Raw genomic sequence first — 22,223 nt, forward strand, 5'->3', positions numbered from 1 at the left:
ACCACTTGTTGAATCAAGGAAGATTTTGTTACCACCCTTACACATCAAGCTGGGTCTGATGAAGAACTTTGTCAAGGCCATTGACAAAACACAAGCAGCTTTCAAGTACCTCTGTGGAAAATTTCCAAGGTTAAGTCAAGCTAAGATAAAGGAAGGTGTCTTTGTTGGTCCTCAGATTCGTGAACTTCTTCGAGATGATGCATTTGACCATGCACTGCGTGGCAAGGAAAAGACGGCATGGAAAGCCTTCCACTTAGTGGCAATAAATTTTCTCGGAAACAACAAGGCAGACAACTACAGGTTGTTGGAGGAAAACCTCCTCAAGGCATACAAAAGCCTTGGTTGCAACATGTCACTAAAGATACATTTTTTGCACTCTCATCTAGATTTTTTTCCACCCAACTGCAGAGCAGTGAGCGACGAGCACGGCGAGCGATTTCACCAGGACATTGCAACAATGGAGAAACGCTATCAGGGCAAATGGAGCCCATCAATGCTTGCAGATTATTGCTGGACAGTGACATGAGATACTCCATTTAATGAATACAAGAGACAAGCCAAGAAGCACCGAGTAGACACTAAATAGGACTAAACTATGTACATAATAGTTTTTTGCCTTTTGTTTCATAATAAATTTTATTTATAACCCTTTTGCTGATTTTTAAAGTGTTACATAAACAGGACAGGTAAAATATTATCATGTAAAGCAACCATAAACACATGAAAAGACCTAGGTTTACAATTTATGATTAAAACTCTACTATCTACACAATATACATAGACATAAAATGTAAAAACATAAATATCTTAGAAACAGTAGCCAGTTATTTTAATTGTCATATTTGAATTCAGCACATCAAAATACATAATAAATAGCACATTTTATCTCTGAAGCAGACGACCTCTCAAAAATTGTAGACCAGTGTTATGGGATATTGGAAAAGGCTAAAAAAAGAACGGGACTTCCTCAACCCTTTGGTTTTAACCAAGTACATCAAAGGAATTCTGGAAGATTTTTTTTACCAAACCTTAGCAGGAGGGCAACTCAGGAGAGAAATTTCCTGGTTAAAGTGAAATAGTGAAACTACTTTAAAGGAGGGAAACAGATCAGATAGATAGATCATGGAAGATTAGGGTTGGAAAAGACCTCAGGAGGTCATCTAGTCCAACCCCCTCTCAAAGCAGGACCAACCCCAACTAAATTATCCCAGCCAGGGCTTTGTCAAGCCGGGCGTTAAAAACCTCTAAGGATGGAGATTCCACCACCTCCCTAAGTAACACGTTCCAGTACTTCACCACCTGCTAGTGAAATAGTTTTTCCTAATATCCAACCTAGACTTCCCCCACTGCAACTTTAGACCATTGCTTCTTGGTCTGTCATCACTGAGAAGAGCCTAGCTCCATCCTCTTTGGAACCCCCCTTCAAGTAGTTGAAGGCTGCTATCAAATCCCACCTCACTATTCTCTTCTGCAGACTAAATAAGCCCAATTCCCTCAGCCTTTCCTCATAAGTCATGTGCCCCAACCCCCTCCAATTTGTTCACATCCTTTCTGCATTGGGGGGCCCAAAACTCCAGATGTGACCTCACCAATGCCAAGTAGAGGGGAATAATCACTTCCCTCAGTCTCCTGGCAATGCTCTCATTAATGCAGCCCAATATGCTATTAGCCTTCTTGGCAACAAGGACACACGGTTGACTCATATCCAGCTTCTCGTCCACTGTAATCCTCAGGTCCTTTTCTGCAGAACTGCTGCTTAGCCAGTTGGTCCCCAGTCTGTAGCAGTGCACGGGATTCTTCTGTCCTAAGAGCAGGACTCTGCACTTCTTTCCTTGTCGAACCTCAGATTTCTTTTGGCCCAATCCTCCAATTTGTCTAGTTCACTCTGGACCCTATCCCCACCCTCCAGTGTATCTATCTCTCCCCCCAGCTTAGTGTCATCCACGAACTTGCTGAGGGTGCAATTCATCCCATCATCCAGATCATTAATGAAGATGTTGAACAAAACTGGCCCCAGAATCAACCCCCTGGGGTATTCTGCTTCATACCGGCTGCCAACTACACATTGAGCCATTGATCACTACCAGTCGAGCCCGATGATCTAGCCAGCTTTCTATCCACCTTATAGTTCATTCATCCAATCCACACTTCTTTAACTTGCTCGCAAGAATACTGTGGGAGACTGTATCAAAAGCTTTGCTAAAATCAAGGTATATCACATTCACCACTTTCCCTATATCCACAGAGCCAGTTATCTCATCATAGAAGGCAATCAGGTTGATCAGGCATGACTTGCCCTGTGAGAATCCTACAGACTGTTCCTGGTCACCTTCTTCTCCTCCAAGTGCTTCAAAATGGATTCCTTGAGGACATGCTCCATGACTTTTCTAGGGACAGAGGTGAGGCTGGCCGGTCTGTAGCTCCCCGGATTCTCTTTCTTCCCTTTTTTAAAGTTGGGAACGATATTTGCCTTTTTCCAATCATCCGGGACTCCCCCAGTGTCCAAGAGTTTTCAAAGATAATGGCCAATAATGGCTAATGGCTCTGCAATCACATCAGTCAACTCTCTCAGGGGCATCCGGCCCCATGGACTTGTGCATGGCCAGCTTTTCTAAGTAGTCCTTAATCTGTTCTTTCACCACTGAGAGCTGCGCACCTCCTACCCATACTGTGCGGCCCAATAAAACAGTCTGGGAGCTGACCTTGTCCGTGAAGACCGCGGCAAAATAAGCATTGAGGAGAGGCTGAGGGAACTGGACTTATTTAGTCTGCAGAGGAGAAGAGTGAGGGGAGATTTGATAGCAGCCTTCAACTACCTGAAGTGGGGATCCAAAGAGGATGTAGCTCAGCTGTTCTCAGTGGTGGCAGATGACAGAACAAGGAGAAATGCAGTGGGGGTGGTCTAGGTTGGATATTAGGAAAAACTATTTCATTAGGAGGGTGGTGAAGCACTGGAATGAGTTACTTAGGGAAGTGGTGGAATCTCCATTCTTAGAAGTTTTTAAGGCCCGGCAGGGATGACCTCCTGAGGTCTCTTCCAACCCTAATCTTCTATGATTCTATGACTTCAGCTTTTTCCACATCATCTGTCACTAGGCTGCCTCCCCGATTCAGTTGCCTTTCCTTGACCACCTTCTTGTTGCTAACATACCTGTAGCAAACCTTTTTGTTACCCTTCACATCCCTTGCTGGCTGCAACTCCAATTGTGCTTTAGCCTTCCTGATTACATCCCTCCATGCTCAAGCAATATTTTTATACTCCCTAGTCATCTGTCCAAGTTTCCACTTCTCGTAAGCTTCCTTTCTGTGTTTAAGTTCACCAAAGATTTCACTGTTAAGTCAAGCTGGTCTCCTTCCATATTTGCTATTCTTTCTGCACATTGGGATGGTTTGTTCCTGCGCCCTCAATAAGGCTTCTTTAAAATACAGCCAGCTCTCCTGGACTCCTTTCCCCCTCATATTAGCCTCCCAGGGGATCCTGCCCATCAGTTCCCTGAGGAAGTCAAAGTCTGCTTTTCTGACCAGGGTCTGTATTCAGCTGTTCTCCTTTCTTCCTTTTGTCAGGATCCTGAACTCGACCACCTCATGGTCACTGCTGCCCAGGTTGCCACGCACTTCAACTTCCCCTACCAATTCTTCCCTGTTTGTGAGCAGCAGTCAAAAGGGCACGGCACCTAGTTGGTTCCTTCAGCACTTGCACCAGTGAGTTGTCCCCAACACTCTCCAAAAACTTCCTGGATTGTCTGTGCGCTGCTGTATTGCTCTCCCAGAAGATGTCGAGGTGATTGAAGTCCCCCATGAGAACCAGGGCCTGTGATCTGAAAATTCTGTCTGAAGAAAGCCTCGTCTACCTCATCCTCCTGGTCTGGTGGTCTATAGCAGAAGCCCATCACGGTACCACCCTTGTTGCTTTTGTCTCTAAACTTAACCCAAAGACTCTCAACAGACTTTTCTCCAGTTTCATACTGGAGCTCTGAGCAATCATACTGCTCTCTTACATATTGTGCAACCCTTTCACCTTTTCTCCCCGGCCTCTCCTTCCTGAACAGTTTATATCCATCCATGACAGTACTCCAGTCATGTGAGTTACCCCACCAAGTCTCTGTTATTCCAATCACATCATAGCTCCTTGACTGTGCCAGGACTTCCAATTCTTCCTATTTGTTTCCCAGGTTTCTTGCATTCGAGTACAGGCACCTTCTCCAGGATGAATCTATGATCTGGCAGAAGAGGCGACTCTAGGACCCTAATGTGTTGCACAAATTGTTTGGGCTTCTTCCATTATGGTCAACAGCTGATCGCAAAAAAACTGATGCAGTCTGCTCTACAGACACAGTGAAGCTCTGCATATAAACAGGTACCATGAAAGAGGACTGAGCATCTCAGTTGCAGCGAAGAGCAGGTGATATTTCAAAAGTGATTTTTTTTTTTAAGTCTCTCTTGTTTTTTCTCCATTATAAAGAAAACCAGCTACAGCAATAACTAAAACAGAGAGAACACCTCTGTCAGAACCATCAGCTGCTTTCTGAAGTGAGGCAAGAAGAAAACTGCACAGCCTACTTGTAGAAAGTAGAAAAAGACAGTGTGCCAAGAGTGTAAATTGCTTCATTCTGATCTGTGGCTTCTTGTCTGGTTGAAAGAGGACAGGACATACCCCAGTTGTCTCTATTAGTGACACACACTCTTGCCACGGAAGATACATATTATGACTGGACTGATATAGAAAAGTCTTTATACATGCTACTTGATATTCTACGATTTATTTGTAACACAGCTGTTAAGAGACGAGAAAAGTTACACATTGAGATAAAGATTTCAAATTAAATACCTGCACCAATCATAGTGATTGGAGATTCGATATATATCCATTCATCAGTATATATACCAGAGTGAACAAAGATAAGTCCATCAAAATGAGCTTCCTGAACCCCACCGAGGGCATCTTCAATGGTGTCATAGTACTAAAAAACAAAAACAAAATACAAACATGAGTTTAGCAAAAAAATAACGATGAGAAAGGTATGCAAATATTCACATGAAGTGATTTAGAAACATACCAACATATTTTCTCTTCCTTTATATCTTGCAGGGTTACTGTAGAAGTGTTCAGCAAAGCCTGGCTTTACATGTGCTCCTTTGTACTGAAATAGAGAAAATATTTCAAGATAAACCTATAACTAAGCAAGCTTGTTGTGTATGTACATATACACATTTATATGTATATATAAACATTTTAGAAAGTAAATCAGCAAAAGGGTATAGTTGTAATAGTTTGATAGGTTCCTTAACATAATTTATATTTTGAAAATGTGTTCATTATACATCTGGACTCCATGAGTTGCAATTTCCACCCAGTATGGATACAAAAATTTGCATCCCTTAGCTACATTTTAAAGTGTTAATTAGGACTAAGGAAGAAGTTGTAAAGTTAATACTGATATCAACCATTAAGCAAGCAGTAAACGATTCATAATTTTTAAGATGAGAAAGGACCATCATGACCATCTTATCTGACTTCCTGCACAGGGCATAGAATTTTAAGTCATTCCTGCATCAAACTCATAACTTCTGATTGAGCTGTAGTATATCTTTTACAAAACATTAAATCTTGATTTAAAGACTTCAAGTGATGTCCATAGGTAAGTTGTTTCAATAGTTAATCTCCCTCTCTGTGAAAAATGTGTACCTTATTTTAGGTCTGAATTTGTCTAGGTTCAGTTTCAAGCCACTGGATGTTATTACTTTGTTTGCTAGATTCAAAAGCCTTCTGATATCAGAAATATTTTTCCCCATGCAGGTACTTGCACATTGCGATCAAGTGACTTCTTACTAACCTTCCCTAGGATAAACAAAAGATACCGAGCTTCTTTAGTCTCTCAACGTACGGCACATTTTTCCAGACCTCAGATTATTCTCGTAACTCTTTTTCAAGCCCTTTCCAATTTTTCAACATCCTTTTTAAATTGTGGACACCAGAACCGGACACAGTATTTCAGTAATGATCTGACCAGTCCTGTACACAATGGCAATATCACCACCTCACTTTTACATGGTATTCCTCTACTTAAACATCCAAGGATTGCATAAAAATAAAGGTATAAAAAACACACATGATCCTTTCTTTTAAAAAGCGCTTGATTGAGTAAGGCAAAAGTCAGAAAAAGGGAGCAGAATTCTCATCTTATCAAAATTTGGTTAGACCATGGTAGCTTTTCCCACACTCCATTTTCATTTTGTGGCCACATGCCACATTACCAAAATGGGTGGAGATTTTATTTTAACAAATCTTTCAACTTTCTTGCAACTTTGCACCTGATTTTTCTGGGCTAACCATTAGCCCCATACTTATAGCCAAACCAAGCGCCCTTATTCAACAAGCTTAGAATGTGAATACTATTATAAATATTAATAAACTGAACTCAATGTCTTACTTTGTTACTCGTTTACACACATTTTGGAAAGCATGGTGCCCACCCATTCTTATATTTTGGATTAGAATTCCCATCATTGGCCTTAAAAGATGATTTGCTGCTAAACTCCTGGCAAATAACCTGGAATGTCCTATCGTTTAAGACCAAATGCTAGTCAATGTATTCTGAGTTTACTAAGAAAAGTGCACCAAATATTAATGAGTCAGTTCCATTATGACAACAAGAATACATAGCCAAGGGCTATGACAAAGCTCCATAGAGTCAATGATGAACACGCTAATAAGAACCTCAATTCACGCCCAGAAACATTGAGCTGGCATGCTCACCAGATGCTCCATCACAGGAAGTCAAATTTCTGCAAAGAGTGGTCCAAGATAAGTTACTCAGATACAGGCACCTTTTTCAGACAGGTACAATGATTTTTTAAATCATGATTTATTATAATATTGCACCATCAAAGCTTGACGGAATATGGTGTTTTAAAAGGTGACTAGCAAATGTAAAATTCCCTCAATATTTCAGTAACTTTGCCCGTGTGTTGACTGCCCAGCATAAACAAGCTAAGAGGAACAAGACAAAAAAGGGACTCCCCCCGCAACCCCCAAAAGCAACACCACCACACAACTTTTTTCTTTCTTTCAGATTTTAAGAAAAACAACATGTTTTAAGAAAAACAGTCTCTCTCTGTCTGGCTGTTGAGGGAATCCTGCACATATTGGCTTATGCATCCGAAGAAGTGGGCTGTAGTCCACGAAAGCTTATGCTCTAATAAATTTGTTAGTCTCTAAGGTGCCACAAGTACTCCTGTTGTTCTTTTTGTGGATACAGACTAACACGGCTGCTACTCTGAAACCTGTCATATTGGCTTACTTACTGAAATCTGGTACTTCATCTATGCAAATTGTCTTTAAATTACAATATAGAATCTTTCTGGGGATGTGAAAAAACAACATTCATACCAGCTGCTGAAAGCTTTCTTTCCAGGGATTTGGGTGTTCATATTCTTCTGGATTAATCTGATAGAATTTACCAGGTTCTGGATGCATCATTGGACGTGTATATTCAAATACTTCCATATACAGTCGTTTCCTAAACAAAAGTGTTTTCACAAAAAACAATCAGAACAGAAAATTAAGAATGTATTTAAATGGTACAAAGTTATAAGTCAGGTGTATCACAATTACAACAAACCTATTTAAAACCTTAAGGAAGGAATTTTCAAAAGCATTCATTGTTTACTCTACTCCCACTGAAGTCAATGGTAAAACGCCACAGATTTCAGAGTTTGGCCAATATTGAGTATTTTCAAAGATCTAAACCCAAAGTTCTAAAACCAAAAATGGTGCTTATAAAATTAATGAGTAAAAGTGGCTTTAAGTTAAAACAATTCTAGTTGCTGAAGACGGAAGAGAAGAGACACTGCTGCATTTTGTAACACGCATTTGGTGCACATTTAAAGGCTCAAGTCAGCAAAGGACTTAGGTACATGCTTAATATTAAGCACATTACATGCTTTTCTAAATAGAGAGATTTAAGGATGTGTTTACGTGCTCTGCTGAATCAGAGCTGAAGTGTGTGCTAACATAAGGACAGAAAGGTTATGCTGCTCTGTCCTTTCTTAAAATTTTGCTATTCTTATTGATGTTCACCACCACACCCCAAAAACAGCTGCCAAATATCCTAGTGCAAGAGTACACGATGCGCTGCATTTGGTAGTGCAAAGAGAAAGTTACTCACCTTGTGCAGTAACATAGGTTCTTCGAGAGGTGTGTCCCTGGGGGTGCTCCACTTTAGGTGCTTGTGCGCCCCTGTGCTTGTAATCGGAGACTTGTGGTAGCAGTGCCTGGTTTGGTCGCACATGCGTCATCCCCGTCTTGCGCTGCTTTAAGCTGTGATCTGGCGCTGTGCGACCAGCCCGCCCTCCGTTCCTTCTCTACTGCAGAGCATTTAGTGTGCAACTCCAAAGTAGAGGGGAGGACGGAGGGTAGTGGAGCACCCACAGGGACACACATCTCAAAGAACCTATGTTACTGCACAAGGTGAGTAACTCTCTCTTCTTCTTCCAGTGCTGTCCCTGTGGGTGCACCACTTTAGATGACTTCAGAGCAGTGCCCTCCAGTGGAAGGAAGGGGCTTTGGAGTTGAAGTCATGGCAGATGACAGTACATTGAGTCCGAACATTGCATTAGATGTTATATGTTGTTCTAATGCATAATGTTGCATAAATCTATGGGCTGATGCCCAGGTTGAAGCTTTACAGATGTCAGTAACGGGAACATTGTTTAGAAAAGCTATCGAGGTTGATATTTCCCTGGTAGAGTATGTGCAATCCCAGTAGGGGGTTGCAGGTTATATTGACAGTAACAGTTTGATGCAGCCAGAAATCCAGTTGGAGAGCTGCTGTTTAGATATGGTGTCTCCTTTTAATCATACAGTGATTGAGACAAACAGACCTTGTTATGTATCAGAGGGGTAGCCATGTTAGTCTGAATCTGTAAAAAGCAACAGAGGGTCCTGTGGCACCTTTGAGACTAACAGAAGTAACAGACCTTGTTATGTTTATGTAAAAGGCAAGGCTATCTCCAAGCCGCCCCAAGCTCCGAGAGCGCAACTGCCCAAGCAAAAAAAAAAAAAAAAAAAGAACAATGGCCGGAATGCTGCCCCTGGAATTGTGCCGCTCCAAGCACGTGCTTGCTTTGCTGGTGCCTAGGGCCAATCCTGGTAAAAGGCCAGGGTCCTGCATAAATCAAAGGTATGGAGGAGTATGGGCTTCCCATCTGTCCGTATGTGGTTTTGGGTAGAATGTTCGCAGGTGAATGGGTTGGTTGAGGTGAAATGATGACGTTAGATAGGAACTTAGGATGCGGCCTGAGGGTAATTCTATCTTTGGAGAACACTGTGTAGGGTGGATCAGTCACAAGGGCCCCAAGTATTACTATCTGCCTTCTGGAAGTAATGGCAACAAGGAAGACCACCTTCATTGAAAAGTGAAGGAGAGAACACATAGCTAATGGCTTGAAGGGGTGTCTGGTGATTCCCCAGAGAACTAAATTGAGGTCCAATGGTAGGGTAGATGTTGTTGAGGCCCTTGAGAAAGCACTTGGTGATGGGATGTGCAAAAATGGATATGCCATCCATTTTGTGGTGGAATGCTGTGATGGTGGAGAGGTGTACCTTGATTGAACTCACTCAAAGTCCTGATTCCTTGAGTTGAAGTAAATAGTCCAGAATCATAGGTAAGTGAGAAGAGATCAATATGATCTGCCTCTTTTGATGAATTTGTGTAGACATGCGTGACAGATAGTTGCTCTGCGACTATTCAGTAAAACGTTCTGCACTTCTTTGGAGCAGGTCATCTCTGAGTGTCTGTTGCGGGGGACAGTTTGTCAATTTGACTGTGCTTGATTGTTTGAAAAGTGTGAATTGGGAGTGCTTTCTTCCAGGTGGGCCTTGAGTGGGCCTGACTGTTATAAAAAGGCAGTCAGCTGTGAACAAGCTGAGCGGCAAACAGCGGAGAGGCTAACAGAGGGAGTTTGACTGAGAGTTTGCCCGGGGAGAGCCCATTGAGGTGTTCAACTTGCAGGCTCCTCTGAGTAGTTGCTGTAACAGCTGAGAAAACTCTTAGAAGAAAGGTGATATGGATGATGGTGAGCGATCGGCTGTTGTGACCTGCACAGGATGTGCCATGTTTGTCTTTCTTCCACAGGACAGAAGCGACTTTGTTTGTACAAAGTGCAAGGTGATCTCCATATTGGAAGAGAAGGTTCAAGATCTGGAGAAACAAGTATCAACCCTGCATTGCATAAGAGAAAATGAAGACTTCCAGGACGGACACCAGGATATGCTTCTACGGGCACAACATTCTGAAGAATCAGAGCAAGCTGTGCTGTGGGGACAGAAGGAGGTGAAGAAAATTGACAGCATGTGACCTCCAGAAGAAGAAATAGGAGCATCCATGTACCCGCAATGCTGATACAGGTGAGCAACCGTTTTCACGTTCTCTCCACAGGAACTAATGCGGAGAGTGGACTACATGATACATCTGAGGGAAGGGAGCAGAAGGAGACTCCACCAAATAGAAGGCATGAGATGCACTGTCCTAGGGATGGGGGTTCCACGATCACCACTCCCAAGAGAAGGAGGCGGATGGTGGTGGTTGGGGACTCCCTCCTCAGGGAGACTAAGTCATCTATCTGCCATCCTGACCAAGAAAACCGAGAAGTGTGCTGCTTGCCAGGAGCTAAGATTCATGATGTGACAGAGAGACTGCCGAGACTCATCAAGCCCTCGGATCGCTACTGCTTCCTGCTTCTCCATGTGGGCATCAATGATATTGCCAAGAATGACTTTGAACGGATCACTGCAGACTACGTGGCTCTGGGAAGAAGGATAAGGGAGTTTGAGGCATAAGTGGTGTTCTCATCCATCCTCCCTGTGGAAGGAAAAGGCCTGGGTAGAGACCGTCAAATCATGGAAGTCAATGAATGGCTAGGCAGGTGGTGTTGGAGAAAAGGCTTTGGATTCTTTGACTATGGGATGTGTTCCAAGAAGGAGGAATGCTAGGCAGAGATGGGCTCCACCTAACGAAGAGAGGGAAGAGTATCTTCGCAAGCAGGCTGGCTAACCTGGTGAGGAGGGCTTTAAACTAGGTTCACTGGGGGAAGGAGACCAAAGACCTGAGGTAGGCGGGGAAGTGGGATAACAGGAGGAAGCACGAGCAGGAGAGCGCAAGAGGGGAGGACTCCTGCCCCATACTGAGAAAGCAGGACAATCAGTGAGTTATCTTAAGCGCCTATACACAAATTCAAGAAGCCTGGGAAACAAGCAGGGAGAACTGGAAGTCCTGGCACAGTCAAGGAATTATGATGTGATTGGAACAACAGAGACTTGGTGGAATAACTCACATGACTGGAGTACTGTCATGGATGGATATAAACTGTTCAGGAAGGACAGGCAGGGCAGAAAAGGTCAGGGAGTTGCATTGTATGTAAGAGAGGAGTATGACTGCTCAGAGCTCCGGTATGAAACTGCAGAAAAACCTGAGAGAGTCTCTGGATTAGGTTTAGAAATGTGAGCAACAAGCGTGATGTCGTGGTGGGAGTCTGCTATAGACCACCAGACCAGTGGGATGAGGTGGACGAGGCTTTCTTCTGGCAACAAACATAAGTTACTAGATCACAGTCCCTGGTTCTTATGGGAGATTTCAATCACCCTGATATCTGCTGGGAGAGCAATACAGCGGTGCACAGACAATCCAGGAAGTTTTTGGAAAGCGTAGGGGCCAATTTCCTGGTGCAAGTGCTAGAGAAACCAACTAAAGGCAGAGCTCTTTTTGATCTGCTGCACACAAATAAGGAAGAATTAGTAGGGGAAGCAAAAGTGGATGGGAACCTGGGAGGCAGTGACCATGAGATGGTCAAGTTCAGGATCCTGACACAAGGAAGAAAAGCGAGCAGCAAAATATGGACCCTGGACTTCAGAAAAGCAGACTTTGACTTCCTCAGGGAACTGATGGGCAGGATCCCCTGTGAGAATAACATGAGGGGGAAAGGAGTTCAGGAGAGCTGGCTGTATTTTAAAGAATCCTTATTGAGGTTGCAGGAACAAACCATCCCGATGTGTAGAAAGAATAGTAAATATGGAAGGCGACCAACTTGGCTTAACAGTGAAATCCTTGCTGATCTTAAACACAAATAAGAAGCTTACAAGAAGTGGAAGATTGGACAAATGACCAGGGAGGAGTATAAAAATATTGCTCAGGCATGCAGGAGTGAAATCAGGAAGGCCAAATCACACTTGGAGTTGCAGCTAGCAAGAGATGTTAAGAGTAACAGGAAGGGTTTCTTCAGGTATGTTAGCAACAAGAAGGTGGTCAAGGAAAGTGTGGGCCCCTTACTGAATGAGGGAGGCAACCTAGTGACCGAGGATGTGGAAAAAGCTAATGTACTCAATGCTTTTTTTTCCTCTCTTCACGAACAAGGTCAGCTCCCAGACTTCTGCACTGGGCAGCACAGCATGGGGAGGAGGTGACCAGTTCTCTGTGGAGAAAGAAGTGGTTCGGGACTATTTAGAAAAGCTGGAGGAGCACAAGTACATGGGGCCAGATGCGCTGCATCCAAGGGTGCTAAAGGAGTTGGCAGATGTGACTGCAAAGCCATTGGCGATTATCTTTGAAAACTCATGGTGATCGGGGGAGGTCTCGGATGACTAGAAAAAGGCTAATGGAGTGCACATCTTTAAAAAAGGGAAGGAGGAGGATCTGGGGAACTACAGGCCAGTCAGCCTCACCTCAGTCCCTGGAAAAATCATGGAGCAGGTCCTCAAGGAATCAATTATGAAACATTTAGAGGAGAGGAAAGCGATCAGGAACAGTCAGCATGGATTCACCACGGACAGTCATGCCTGACTAACCTAACTGCCTTCTATGACGAGATAACTGGGTCTGTGGATGAGGGGAAAGCAGTGGATGTGTTATTCCTTGACTTTAGCAAACCTTTTGATACAGTCTCCCACAGTATTCTTGCTGGCAAGTTAAAGAAGTATGGGCTGGATGAACGGATTATAAGGTGGATAGAAAGCTGGCTAGATCATCGGGCTCAACGGGTAGTGATCAATGGCTCCATGTCTAGTTGGCAGTTGATATCAAGCGGAGTTTCCCACGGGTTGGTACTGGTGCTGGTTTTGTTCAATATCTTCATTAATGATCTGGAGGATGGTGTGGACTGCACCCTCAGCAAGTTTGCAGATGACACTAAACTGGGAGAAGTGGTAGATACGCTGGAGGGTAGGGATAGGATACAGAGGGACCTAGACAATTAGAGGATTGGGCCAAAAGAAATCTGATGAGGTTCAACAAGGACAAGTGCAGAGTCCTGCACTTAGGACGGAAGAATCTCATGCTACAGACTAGGGACCGAATGGCTAGGCAGCAGTTCTGCAGAGAAGGACCTAGGGGTTACAGTGGACGAGAAGCTGGATATGAGTCGATAGTGTACCTTTACTGCCAAGAAGGCTAACGGCATTTTGGGCTATATAAGTAGGGGCATTGCCAGCAGATAGAGGGATGTGATCATTCCCCTCTATTCGACATTGGTGAGGCCTCATCTGGAATACTGTGGCCAGTTTTGGGCCCCACACTACAAGGAGGATGTGGAAAAATTGGAAAGAGTCCAGCGGAGGGCAACAAAAAGGATTAGGGGGCTGGAGCACATGACTTATGAGGAGAGGCTGAGGGAACTGGGATTGTTTAGTCTGCAGAAGAGAAAAATGAGGGGACATTTGATAGCTGCTTTCAACTACCTGAAAGGAGGTTCCAGAGAGGATGGATCTAGACTGTTCTCAGTGGTAGCAGATGACAGAACAAGGAGTAATGGTCTCAAGTTGCAGTGGGGGAGGTTTAGGTTGGATATTAGGAAAAACTTTTTCAGTCGGAGGGTGGTGAAGCACTGGAATGCGTTACCTAGGGAGGTGGTGGAATCTCCTTCCTCAGAGGTTTTTACGGTCAGACTTGACAAAGCCCTGGCTCGGATGATTTAGTTGGGTTTTGGTCCTGCTTTGAGCAGGGGGTTGGACTAGATGACCTTCTGAGGTCCCTTCCACCCCTGATATTTTATGATTCTATAATTTCAGATCCTTGGAACCATGGAGCAAACACGCTTTGAGACGTAGTCTTTTCAGATTCAGGTGAATAGTTCGGCCTGTGTCCTGGAAAAGGAGACGGGGTAGGAGAGGAAGGGTGTGAGGTTTCCACACTAATATTTGGGGCTGGTAAGGGAACCATGTTTGACAGGGCCACGTGGGAGCCATCAGTATCACTGTGGACTAGTCTGGTTTGATCTTGTGGAGTACCCGTGCTAGTAGGGGGGGTGGGAGAAAATGCAGATAGGAGAGGAGCATCCCATTTGATAAGGAAGGCATCTCCCAAGGAGTGGAGGTCCAGTCTGGCCCTGGAGCCAAACTGTGGACATCTGGCATTGTGCATGGTAGCAAAGAGGTCTACTGTGGGGAATCTCCATTGTTTGAATATGTTGTGCAGTACCTGGATAGCCAGTTCCCACTGAGAGAAATTCCTGCTGAGTACATCTGCTGTGGTGTTTTGATGTCTGGGGAGATATGATACTGTGATGCGGATGTTGTGAGTGATGCACCAATTCCAGAGCCACATGGCTTCCACACACAGGGAATGTGAGCGTCCCCCCGCCACCCCCTGCCTTGTCTGTTCATGTAAAACATGCATGCTACATTGTCTGTAAGAATTTGTATAGTTTTCTGCTTGATTATGGGTAAAAATTGGGTGCACGCGTTGTGAATGGCTTGTAATTCCAGGAGATTTATGTGTAGCAGGGCTTCGGTTGGGGACCAGCGGCCCTGGGCAAAATGAGAATTCAGATGTGCTCCCTGGCCTAGGAGTGACGTATCCATCACAATTGTCATTGTAGGGGAAGGAGGACTGAGTGTCTTTTACTGTGCTTGGCATTGTGAGGCATTTGTTTATGCTGTGCCTTCTTGGGGAGTAGTGTGTGCAGAGCCATGCCTGCAAGGTCCGCATGTGGACTCTTGTGTGCTGGACAACGAAAGTTGTTGCAGCAATGTGGCCTAATAACTGTAGACAAGTCCCGGCTTTTGTCTGAGGACTGTTTAGTATTGTGGAAGTTAGCTTTGTTAGAGATAGGAACTGTTGCCTTGGTAGAGAAGCTGTTGCCTTAGGTGAACTGAGGTAGGCTCCAATGAATTCCAGTTCTTGTACTGGTGTGAGGGTTGATTCTTGAGCGTTTATCTGGAGACCTAATTGTGTAAAGAGAGCTACCATTTGTTCGGTGGCCTCTATTGCCGCTGCTTCATTTGGCACTTTCAGTAGCCAGTCGCCCAGATACGGAAATATGATTCTTTTCCTGCATAGGTACGCTGTGAATACTACAAGTACCTTTGAGAAGACTTGGGTAGCAGTGGACAGTCTGAAGGGTAGAATCTTGTATTGGAAGTGATCTGGTCCTAGAGCGAAGCGAAGAAACCTCCAATGTGATGGGTGAATTGTTATATGGAAGTTTGCGTCCAGGAGGTCGAGGGCCGAGAACCAGTTTCCCCTTTCTAGTGCTGGAATTATGGTGGCCACTGTGATCATCTTGAAGTGTTGGTGTCTCACAAATTTGTTGAGCCATCAGAGATCAAGAATTCGTCTCCACCCTCCTGTTTTTTTGGTGAGAGGAAATAATTTGAATAGAAACCCTTCCCACTGTGTTTTGTTGGTAATGGTTCTACTGCTCCTAGATGGATGGAGGTGGGTTCCCTCTTGTCGCAGTAGGTCTTCATGAGAGGAGCCCCTGAAGAGGGAGGGAGAGGGAGGGTGGAAGTAAATGGAATGGAATATTCAACCTCGATTATCTCCAATACCCATCTGTCTGTAGTGATGGATTGCCAAACTGGGTAGTATGGAGTCAGACGAACTCCAAATGGCTGAGAGATAGAAGTAAGTTCCAGCACTGAAAGATGCGGAGGGTCTTGGACTCTCAACCAACGTCTCAAACTTGCTGTCTGGAAAAAGGTTGGTGAGACGTGGTAGATTGAGGTGGAGGCTGTCATCTCTTTGTGGGCCGCTGCTTTCGGCTTTGTGGCTCGTATTGCCTGTGTTTGTGAATATGGTGTGGGCCAGAAGCTCTGTGGGTTGCAATACTTTCCTTGTCATCTCTTTGTCCTAGGAGTATAGATGACCAGGGACTTCAGTGTTGCCCTCGAGTCCTTGAGCCTGTGCAGATACCCATCTGTCTCAGCCGCAAAGAGCTTAGGCCCATCAAAAGGCAGATCTTCCACAACCGATTGCACCTCCCTGGGGGAACCACAGAGAGGCAACCAAGAAACTGGTCTCATGACTATTGCAGTATCTGTAGATTGCGCAGCAGTATCTGCTGAGTCCAAAGCAGCCTGTAATGCCACCCTGGAGATCAGTTGTCCCTAGGGGCTAGTCTACACTACCCGCCCGGATCGGCGGGAGAAATCGATCTCTCGGGGATCGATTTATCGCGTCTTGTCAGGACGCAATAATCGATCCCCGAATCGACGCGCGTACTCCACCAGCCCAGGTAGGAGTAAGCGCCGTTGATAGGGGAGCTGCGGCGGTCGATTTGCCGCCGCCCTCAGAGCGGGGTAAGTTGGATCAGATACGTCGAATTCAGCTACGCTATTCCTGTAGCTGAATTTGCGTATCTGAAATAGATTCCCCCCCGTAGTGTAGACGTAGCCTAGGAGATGAGCGCTTTGAACTGTTCTTTTTTTCTCCTCCAGCAGGAATTCAATAAATTTGGAGAACTTCCCATAGTTTGTGTGGTCATATTTTGCCAGCTTTGCTTCATAATTGCCAATCCGAAGGTGATGTGTCGCCAAGGAGTAGGCCTTTCAGCCAAAAAGGTAGAGCCTCTTCCAATCTTTGTCATACGGGGTGTTTTGGGAGTAAGAATGTCTGCCCCTCTTGTTAATAGCGTCCACCACCAAAGAATTGGGCATAGGTAGAAAAGAGAAATTCTGTTCTCTTTGCCGGGATATAATATTTTCTGTCAGATCTATTGCAGGAGGGAGGGATCATTGCTGAGTCTGCCAAATTAACATAATGGGTTCCATGATTGCATCATTCATGGGCAAAGCTATTTTGGAAGATGTCAATGTTTGGAAAATGTCGAGGAACTTCTGTTGTCACTCCTGGACTTCCTCCAATACGATGTCCAGGGACTCTGTGACCCTCCTGTAGAGGTCCTGAAAATGTTTAAAATCATTGGCCGCCCACATTGAGCGGGGGGACGGGGTAACAATGATGATGGTGTCATCAAGGGAAGGTGAGGCTAGGTGGGTTGCTGGTTCCATCTCTAAGTCAGAGGTCTCCTCCGGAGTTTCACATGGTCCTGGTACCGATGGTATGGAAGACTGTCATGTGCTCTCCCTGGGTGGGCTGGGAGGCTTGCAATAGTGTGGAGGATATGCCATCCAAGGGTTTCAATAAAGCCAGTGTGGTGGGGTAGACATGGGTGTCATCCCAGGGTATCCAAACATGTGGTGTTCTTTAGCCCCTGTATAATATCCCCTTTGTGATGGGGAATCCAGTTTGGTCGGTTCATGGATAGGGGGAAAAATAGTGTGGAAAATACATTTCCCCTTCATCTTTTCTTCATCGCTTGAGAATGGAGGAGCAGGGCAGCAATGTGAGTAGGTACCAACTATGTTGGAGTGATGCTGGTGCAGAGAATGGGGGTTTCTGGTGTCGAGGAGACCAGGAGGTCCTTTTGCAGTAACTGCTGTAGTATTGAAAGGGTACTGATGTCTGCGCTAATGTCTGCGAGGTCATTGTCAGTATGGGTGGCTGCATCGATTGTGTTGTGCCAACGGTAAGTGACAGCATAGTCAGTAGTTGTCTCGATGTGCTCGGTGCTGGGTATCTAGTCAGCTCTGATGGTGCCACGGCATGGATTTTCAGTTTCCCCTCATTGCCTATGTCAGAGCTAGCTCTCTTGGAGTCTTTAGCTCTCGTGGTACCACGGTACTAGAGGATCCAGGCACCTTGACTGCAGAGACTGCCAGTGCAGTCGGTACCGATGGTGTGTCTCTGTTCGGGGACTGCCGTTTCTTGGTTGGTTCCCAAGCTGTTGAGGACGGAGCACACTTTTTAGCCATCTTTTTAGGTCTGTAGCGTGAGCCACAGAGGAAGAGCCGCCTCTGTCAGAGGCTGCTGTTGGTGACCTCTGTCCAGGAGGGGTCGGACCCTCTGGCTCAGATGCCGGTCGGAGAGACTTCTCCATCAGGAGCAGTCTGAGCAGCAAGTCTCTGGCCTTTTTGATCCAGGCTTTTAACTTCTGGCAGCGCAAGCACTTTTGGGGTATGTGTGTCTTGCCTAAGCCACAAACACAGTGCGAGTGCCCGTCTGACACAGGTATTGACACAGGCAGCTTTTGAAACCCAGTGAACCAGGCATGCCCCTGAGGGGAATGTTTCCCCTCCTTATCAGAGGTCCTACACTAACGGTTAACAGAAACCTGAACTTCTAATTAAGGGAAGAGTAACACATTCTTTTTTGGAAGAAACAAACAGGGAGAGAAATAAACGGGGAAAGAAAGTAAAAGATAAGGGCTATGCTAGGAAGACTAAGCTCTGCGGCGCTGCTAAATGCCCCGACTCAAGCTAAAGGCGGTAGAGAAGGAACTGGGGGGAGGAGGGGGAGGGGTTTGTGTGTGTGTTGGTCGCACAGCACCTGAAGTGGCATGAGATGGGGATCGCACATATACAACCCAACCGGACACTGGTACCACAAGTCTCTGATTACAAGCACAGGGGCGCACAAGCACCTAAAGTGGAGCACCCACAGGGACATCATTTGAAGAATTAAAATTGCATCTGTCAAGGCTGATTCCCCACTCTGGCACTCTGAGTGCAGAAGGTGGGGGCTTGCAAGGATGTTAAAAATTAATACTAGCCACTCCAGGCTTGTATTAAACTCCCAAGGTTACCGCTTCTCTCTGACCTTGGATGGGTAGATGCTGCCACCACCCAAGTGCAAAAACCCCCTTCAGAACCCAGGAAGGTGCATTTGGGAATTCCTTCCTGTGGGGTACCCTCAAGCCCCTTCACGCCCCTTCCTAGGAAGAGCTGAGAAAGAAAACAAAGGAAATCAGCTGTTGCCATCAGCTAAATAACCATCATGTGCACAAACCTCTTAGGACACAAAATCCAATCCTGTTCTTAAAAAGGTAAACTTTATTAAAAACAAAAAGAAAGGAAATACATTTGAAAACTCAGGCTATTGCTAGATTTTAAAAACCCATTTACAAAACCTAAGCATCAAGAATAACCATCTTGAAGTCCAGCTAAAAGTTACAAGCAAAACAAAAGCATTTGGGGTTAACACAAAGGTGTCCACAAGCCATAAAGAAATAAACAGAGATAAACCTAATCGTGTCTTCCTAGATATTCAAGTTCAATTTTTTTCTAATCTGGCATATTGGTTCTCAATTAAATAAGATGTTTTCAGGATCTCAATAACCCTAGAAAGAGAAAAAGTCCGCATACCCAACACCTATATTCTTTTTAAAAATCCAAACAAATAAAAATCATAGTGCAGTTGTAGGCAGAATCTTCCTTGACACTTAAGGAAGACTTTGCTATCTTGGATCAAGGTATACAATTCCCACACAAACTTTAAGAGGGGGGAAGGTACTAAAAGAGTAAGTAATTGAACTTTCAGATAACATTACTAAACAGGTATAATTCTAGGGGGAAAAGTTTTACTATTTTTAACTGCACGTAACTGATATGTTTATGCATATCTGCTTGTAACAGATAAAGCTGATATAAGGTAAGCATATTAAAACACAAGCATTTATTTTAATTTAAACTAATTATAACTCCTAACCAGCATTTTAATTTTTCTATTGTACTTGGCATTTTGTGCAGCACATACAATATATCTCAAGATAATGAGGAATAGCTTTTCACTTACCACAAAATTGGATCATTAGCCAGCTCACTGAAGCGTTTACATACACAAGCTGCTCTACAAAGATCTTGCTCCAGCAAGTAGGAAAAGATCTTTAGAACCACTTCATCTGGCAGTTTCTCCTGAAGATATTGTTCTGCAGGTGCTGCTATTAAAATATTAATGTACATCAAATTATTGATGCATTTAACCTACCCAGTTTCTGATTTAAAGCAATCATTGACCTTTCCTACTATTCTAATGATTAGAGTGTTTTTTACACATGATTAGTACTACAAATTGAAGGAGAAAAGCTGTTTAAGCTCACACAATACTAAACATTACATCCTCTGTAGCCTGAATCTGGCAGTTTATTTAAACAGTAAATTTCATTGAGTAAATTTAATCTACGTGCAGAGGCAAGCATGAACAATCAGCATAATATGGAGGCACTGTCTGTGACTCAATAGTTAAGATTAATTTAGACCAGGGGTTCTCAAACTGGGGGCCGTGACCTCTCAGGGCATCACAAGATTATTACATGGGGGGGGTCATGAGCTGTCAGCCTCCACCCCCAAATGCCGCTTTGCCTCCAGCATTTATAATAGTGTTAAACACAAAAAAAATGTTTTTAATTATAAGGGGGGTGGTGGTGGTGTCGCACTCATAGGTTTGCTATGTGAAAGGGGTCACCAATACAAAAGTTTGAGAAACATCCTTCTAATCCTACTTTTAAACTTCTCCCCTCAACCTTCTGATTTATTTGCATATTACTATACTTAAATTATTATACATGCCTTTATATAGAAACATTCAATAAAACTCTTAAATGCTAACTGTTTTAAATTTATTCTCTGTCATTCAATTTTTGGCACATATCTCAGTATAGAAAGCAAACAAGAACTCAAAATCCCAGAGACAAAATACCATCAAACACCCAAGCACAGGACAATTTTCTCAGAAGGGTTAATTGCCAGAAAACGCCATTAATAAAATGTTCTTGTTTTTCCACATTGACAGTAGAAAAGATATGTGAAGGGTGCCGGGGACATGGGAGATCGCTATCCAGCAATAACCCTAATGTGCTCTGCCCCCTTTTCTCCTCAATGTCCTTGCCCTGATCTCTATTTTAATGTGGGAAAAATGTAACTAAGAATTAAAGTTGATCATTTCAAATGTTACCTTTAAAAAATATACTAGGGATTAAGCTAGGACATCAAGGTGGAGAAAATGGGACTACAGCTAGTACTTTACTCCACCCCTCATACTTTGCACTCTCTTTCTCCATACATTTTAGATGGAAACATTTTCTGTTTGTCTGTCAAGGAAAATGCACTCTCTTCACAGTGGGGATATTCCCCATCTCCTTAGTCACTGAACTCAGACCAGTTCTTTGGCTCAGATTGTGTTCAGGATTGCTCCTCAGGAAGAACTGTACAAAACAACAGCTTCCAAAGTTTCAATAAATAAACCTATACACAAGTTAAGTAATATTATTCAACTCAAATCATTTGCTGCAGAGTCTCCACAACAAATTTAAGGATTGAGACATTTAGGAAGGAGGAACACACGTCCCTTTAAAATTATTTAACAAGCCAGCAAAAGCCAAAAAGATTCTGGACATAACTCAATCCTCTCAGAGAGGGTCAGGCTGGCTGACATGTACAATTCTAGAAAGAAAATTAATGGTGAGACAGAATTTTTTCTTCTCTGTCCCCTCCATATTAGGCAGTCTTTGTTGTTGATTTACAAAGGTGATATCACCTCTATGGAGGCAGGGAGGAGTCAATACAGTAACTCCTCGCTTATGGTTGAGGTGATGGAGTCAGAGGATGGAAGAGAATGGGATATTTCCCAGGGAATGCCTTGCTGCTAAATGATGAACTAACACAGGGGTTCTCAAACTGGGGGTCGGGACCCTCAGGGGGTCACAAGGTTATTACATGGGGGATTGCGAGCTGTCAGCCTCCACCCCAAACCCCGCTTTGTATCCAGCATTTATAATGGTATTAAATATATTAAAAAGGGTTTTTAATGTATAAGGGGGGGTTGCACTCAGAGGCTTGCTGTGTGAAAGGGGTCACCAGTTCAAAAGTCTGAGAACCCCTGAACTAACACATTGTTGTTAATGTAGCCTCACACTCTACAAGATAGCATGAATGGAGAGAGAAGACAACAGATGCATGGCAGTGGCTGCAAACATTCCCTGCGGAAACTGAATGTGATGATGAACCCACGCTATCCCACTGGAGCTCACCACTCCCTCCACTTTCCAAAGTGCCGGGGGAGGAGGGGGTGCATGTATGTGAGAGACAGAGACACAGTGCATGTGTGTGTGTGAGA

At 44.1% G+C, this 22,223-nt stretch overlaps 1 protein-coding gene across 4 annotated transcripts in view; it reads right to left on the bottom strand.

Annotated features, from left to right (window-relative positions):
- Nucleotides 1-22,223, bottom strand: part of FBXO11 (F-box protein 11) — a 180,475-nt gene that overhangs the window by 54,361 nt on the left and 103,891 nt on the right. For 3 of the 4 annotated variants that reach the window (XM_054022809.1, XM_054022811.1, XM_054022812.1), the window contains exons 4-7: nt 19,905-20,049; nt 7,391-7,520; nt 5,058-5,141; nt 4,829-4,961 (exon numbers count right to left, since the gene is read on the bottom strand). In XM_054022809.1, coding sequence (XP_053878784.1) covers nt 4,829-4,961; nt 5,058-5,141; nt 7,391-7,520; nt 19,905-20,049 — 492 coding nt within the window. The remainder of the gene's footprint in view (nt 1-4,828; nt 4,962-5,057; nt 5,142-7,390; nt 7,521-19,904; nt 20,050-22,223) is intronic. The other variant, XM_054022810.1, reaches the window with a different exon arrangement.

The sequence above is a fragment of the Malaclemys terrapin genome, chromosome 3 (genome assembly GCF_027887155.1).
Source record: "Malaclemys terrapin pileata isolate rMalTer1 chromosome 3, rMalTer1.hap1, whole genome shotgun sequence".
In the NCBI taxonomy this organism is placed as follows: domain Eukaryota; kingdom Metazoa; phylum Chordata; order Testudines; family Emydidae; genus Malaclemys; species Malaclemys terrapin.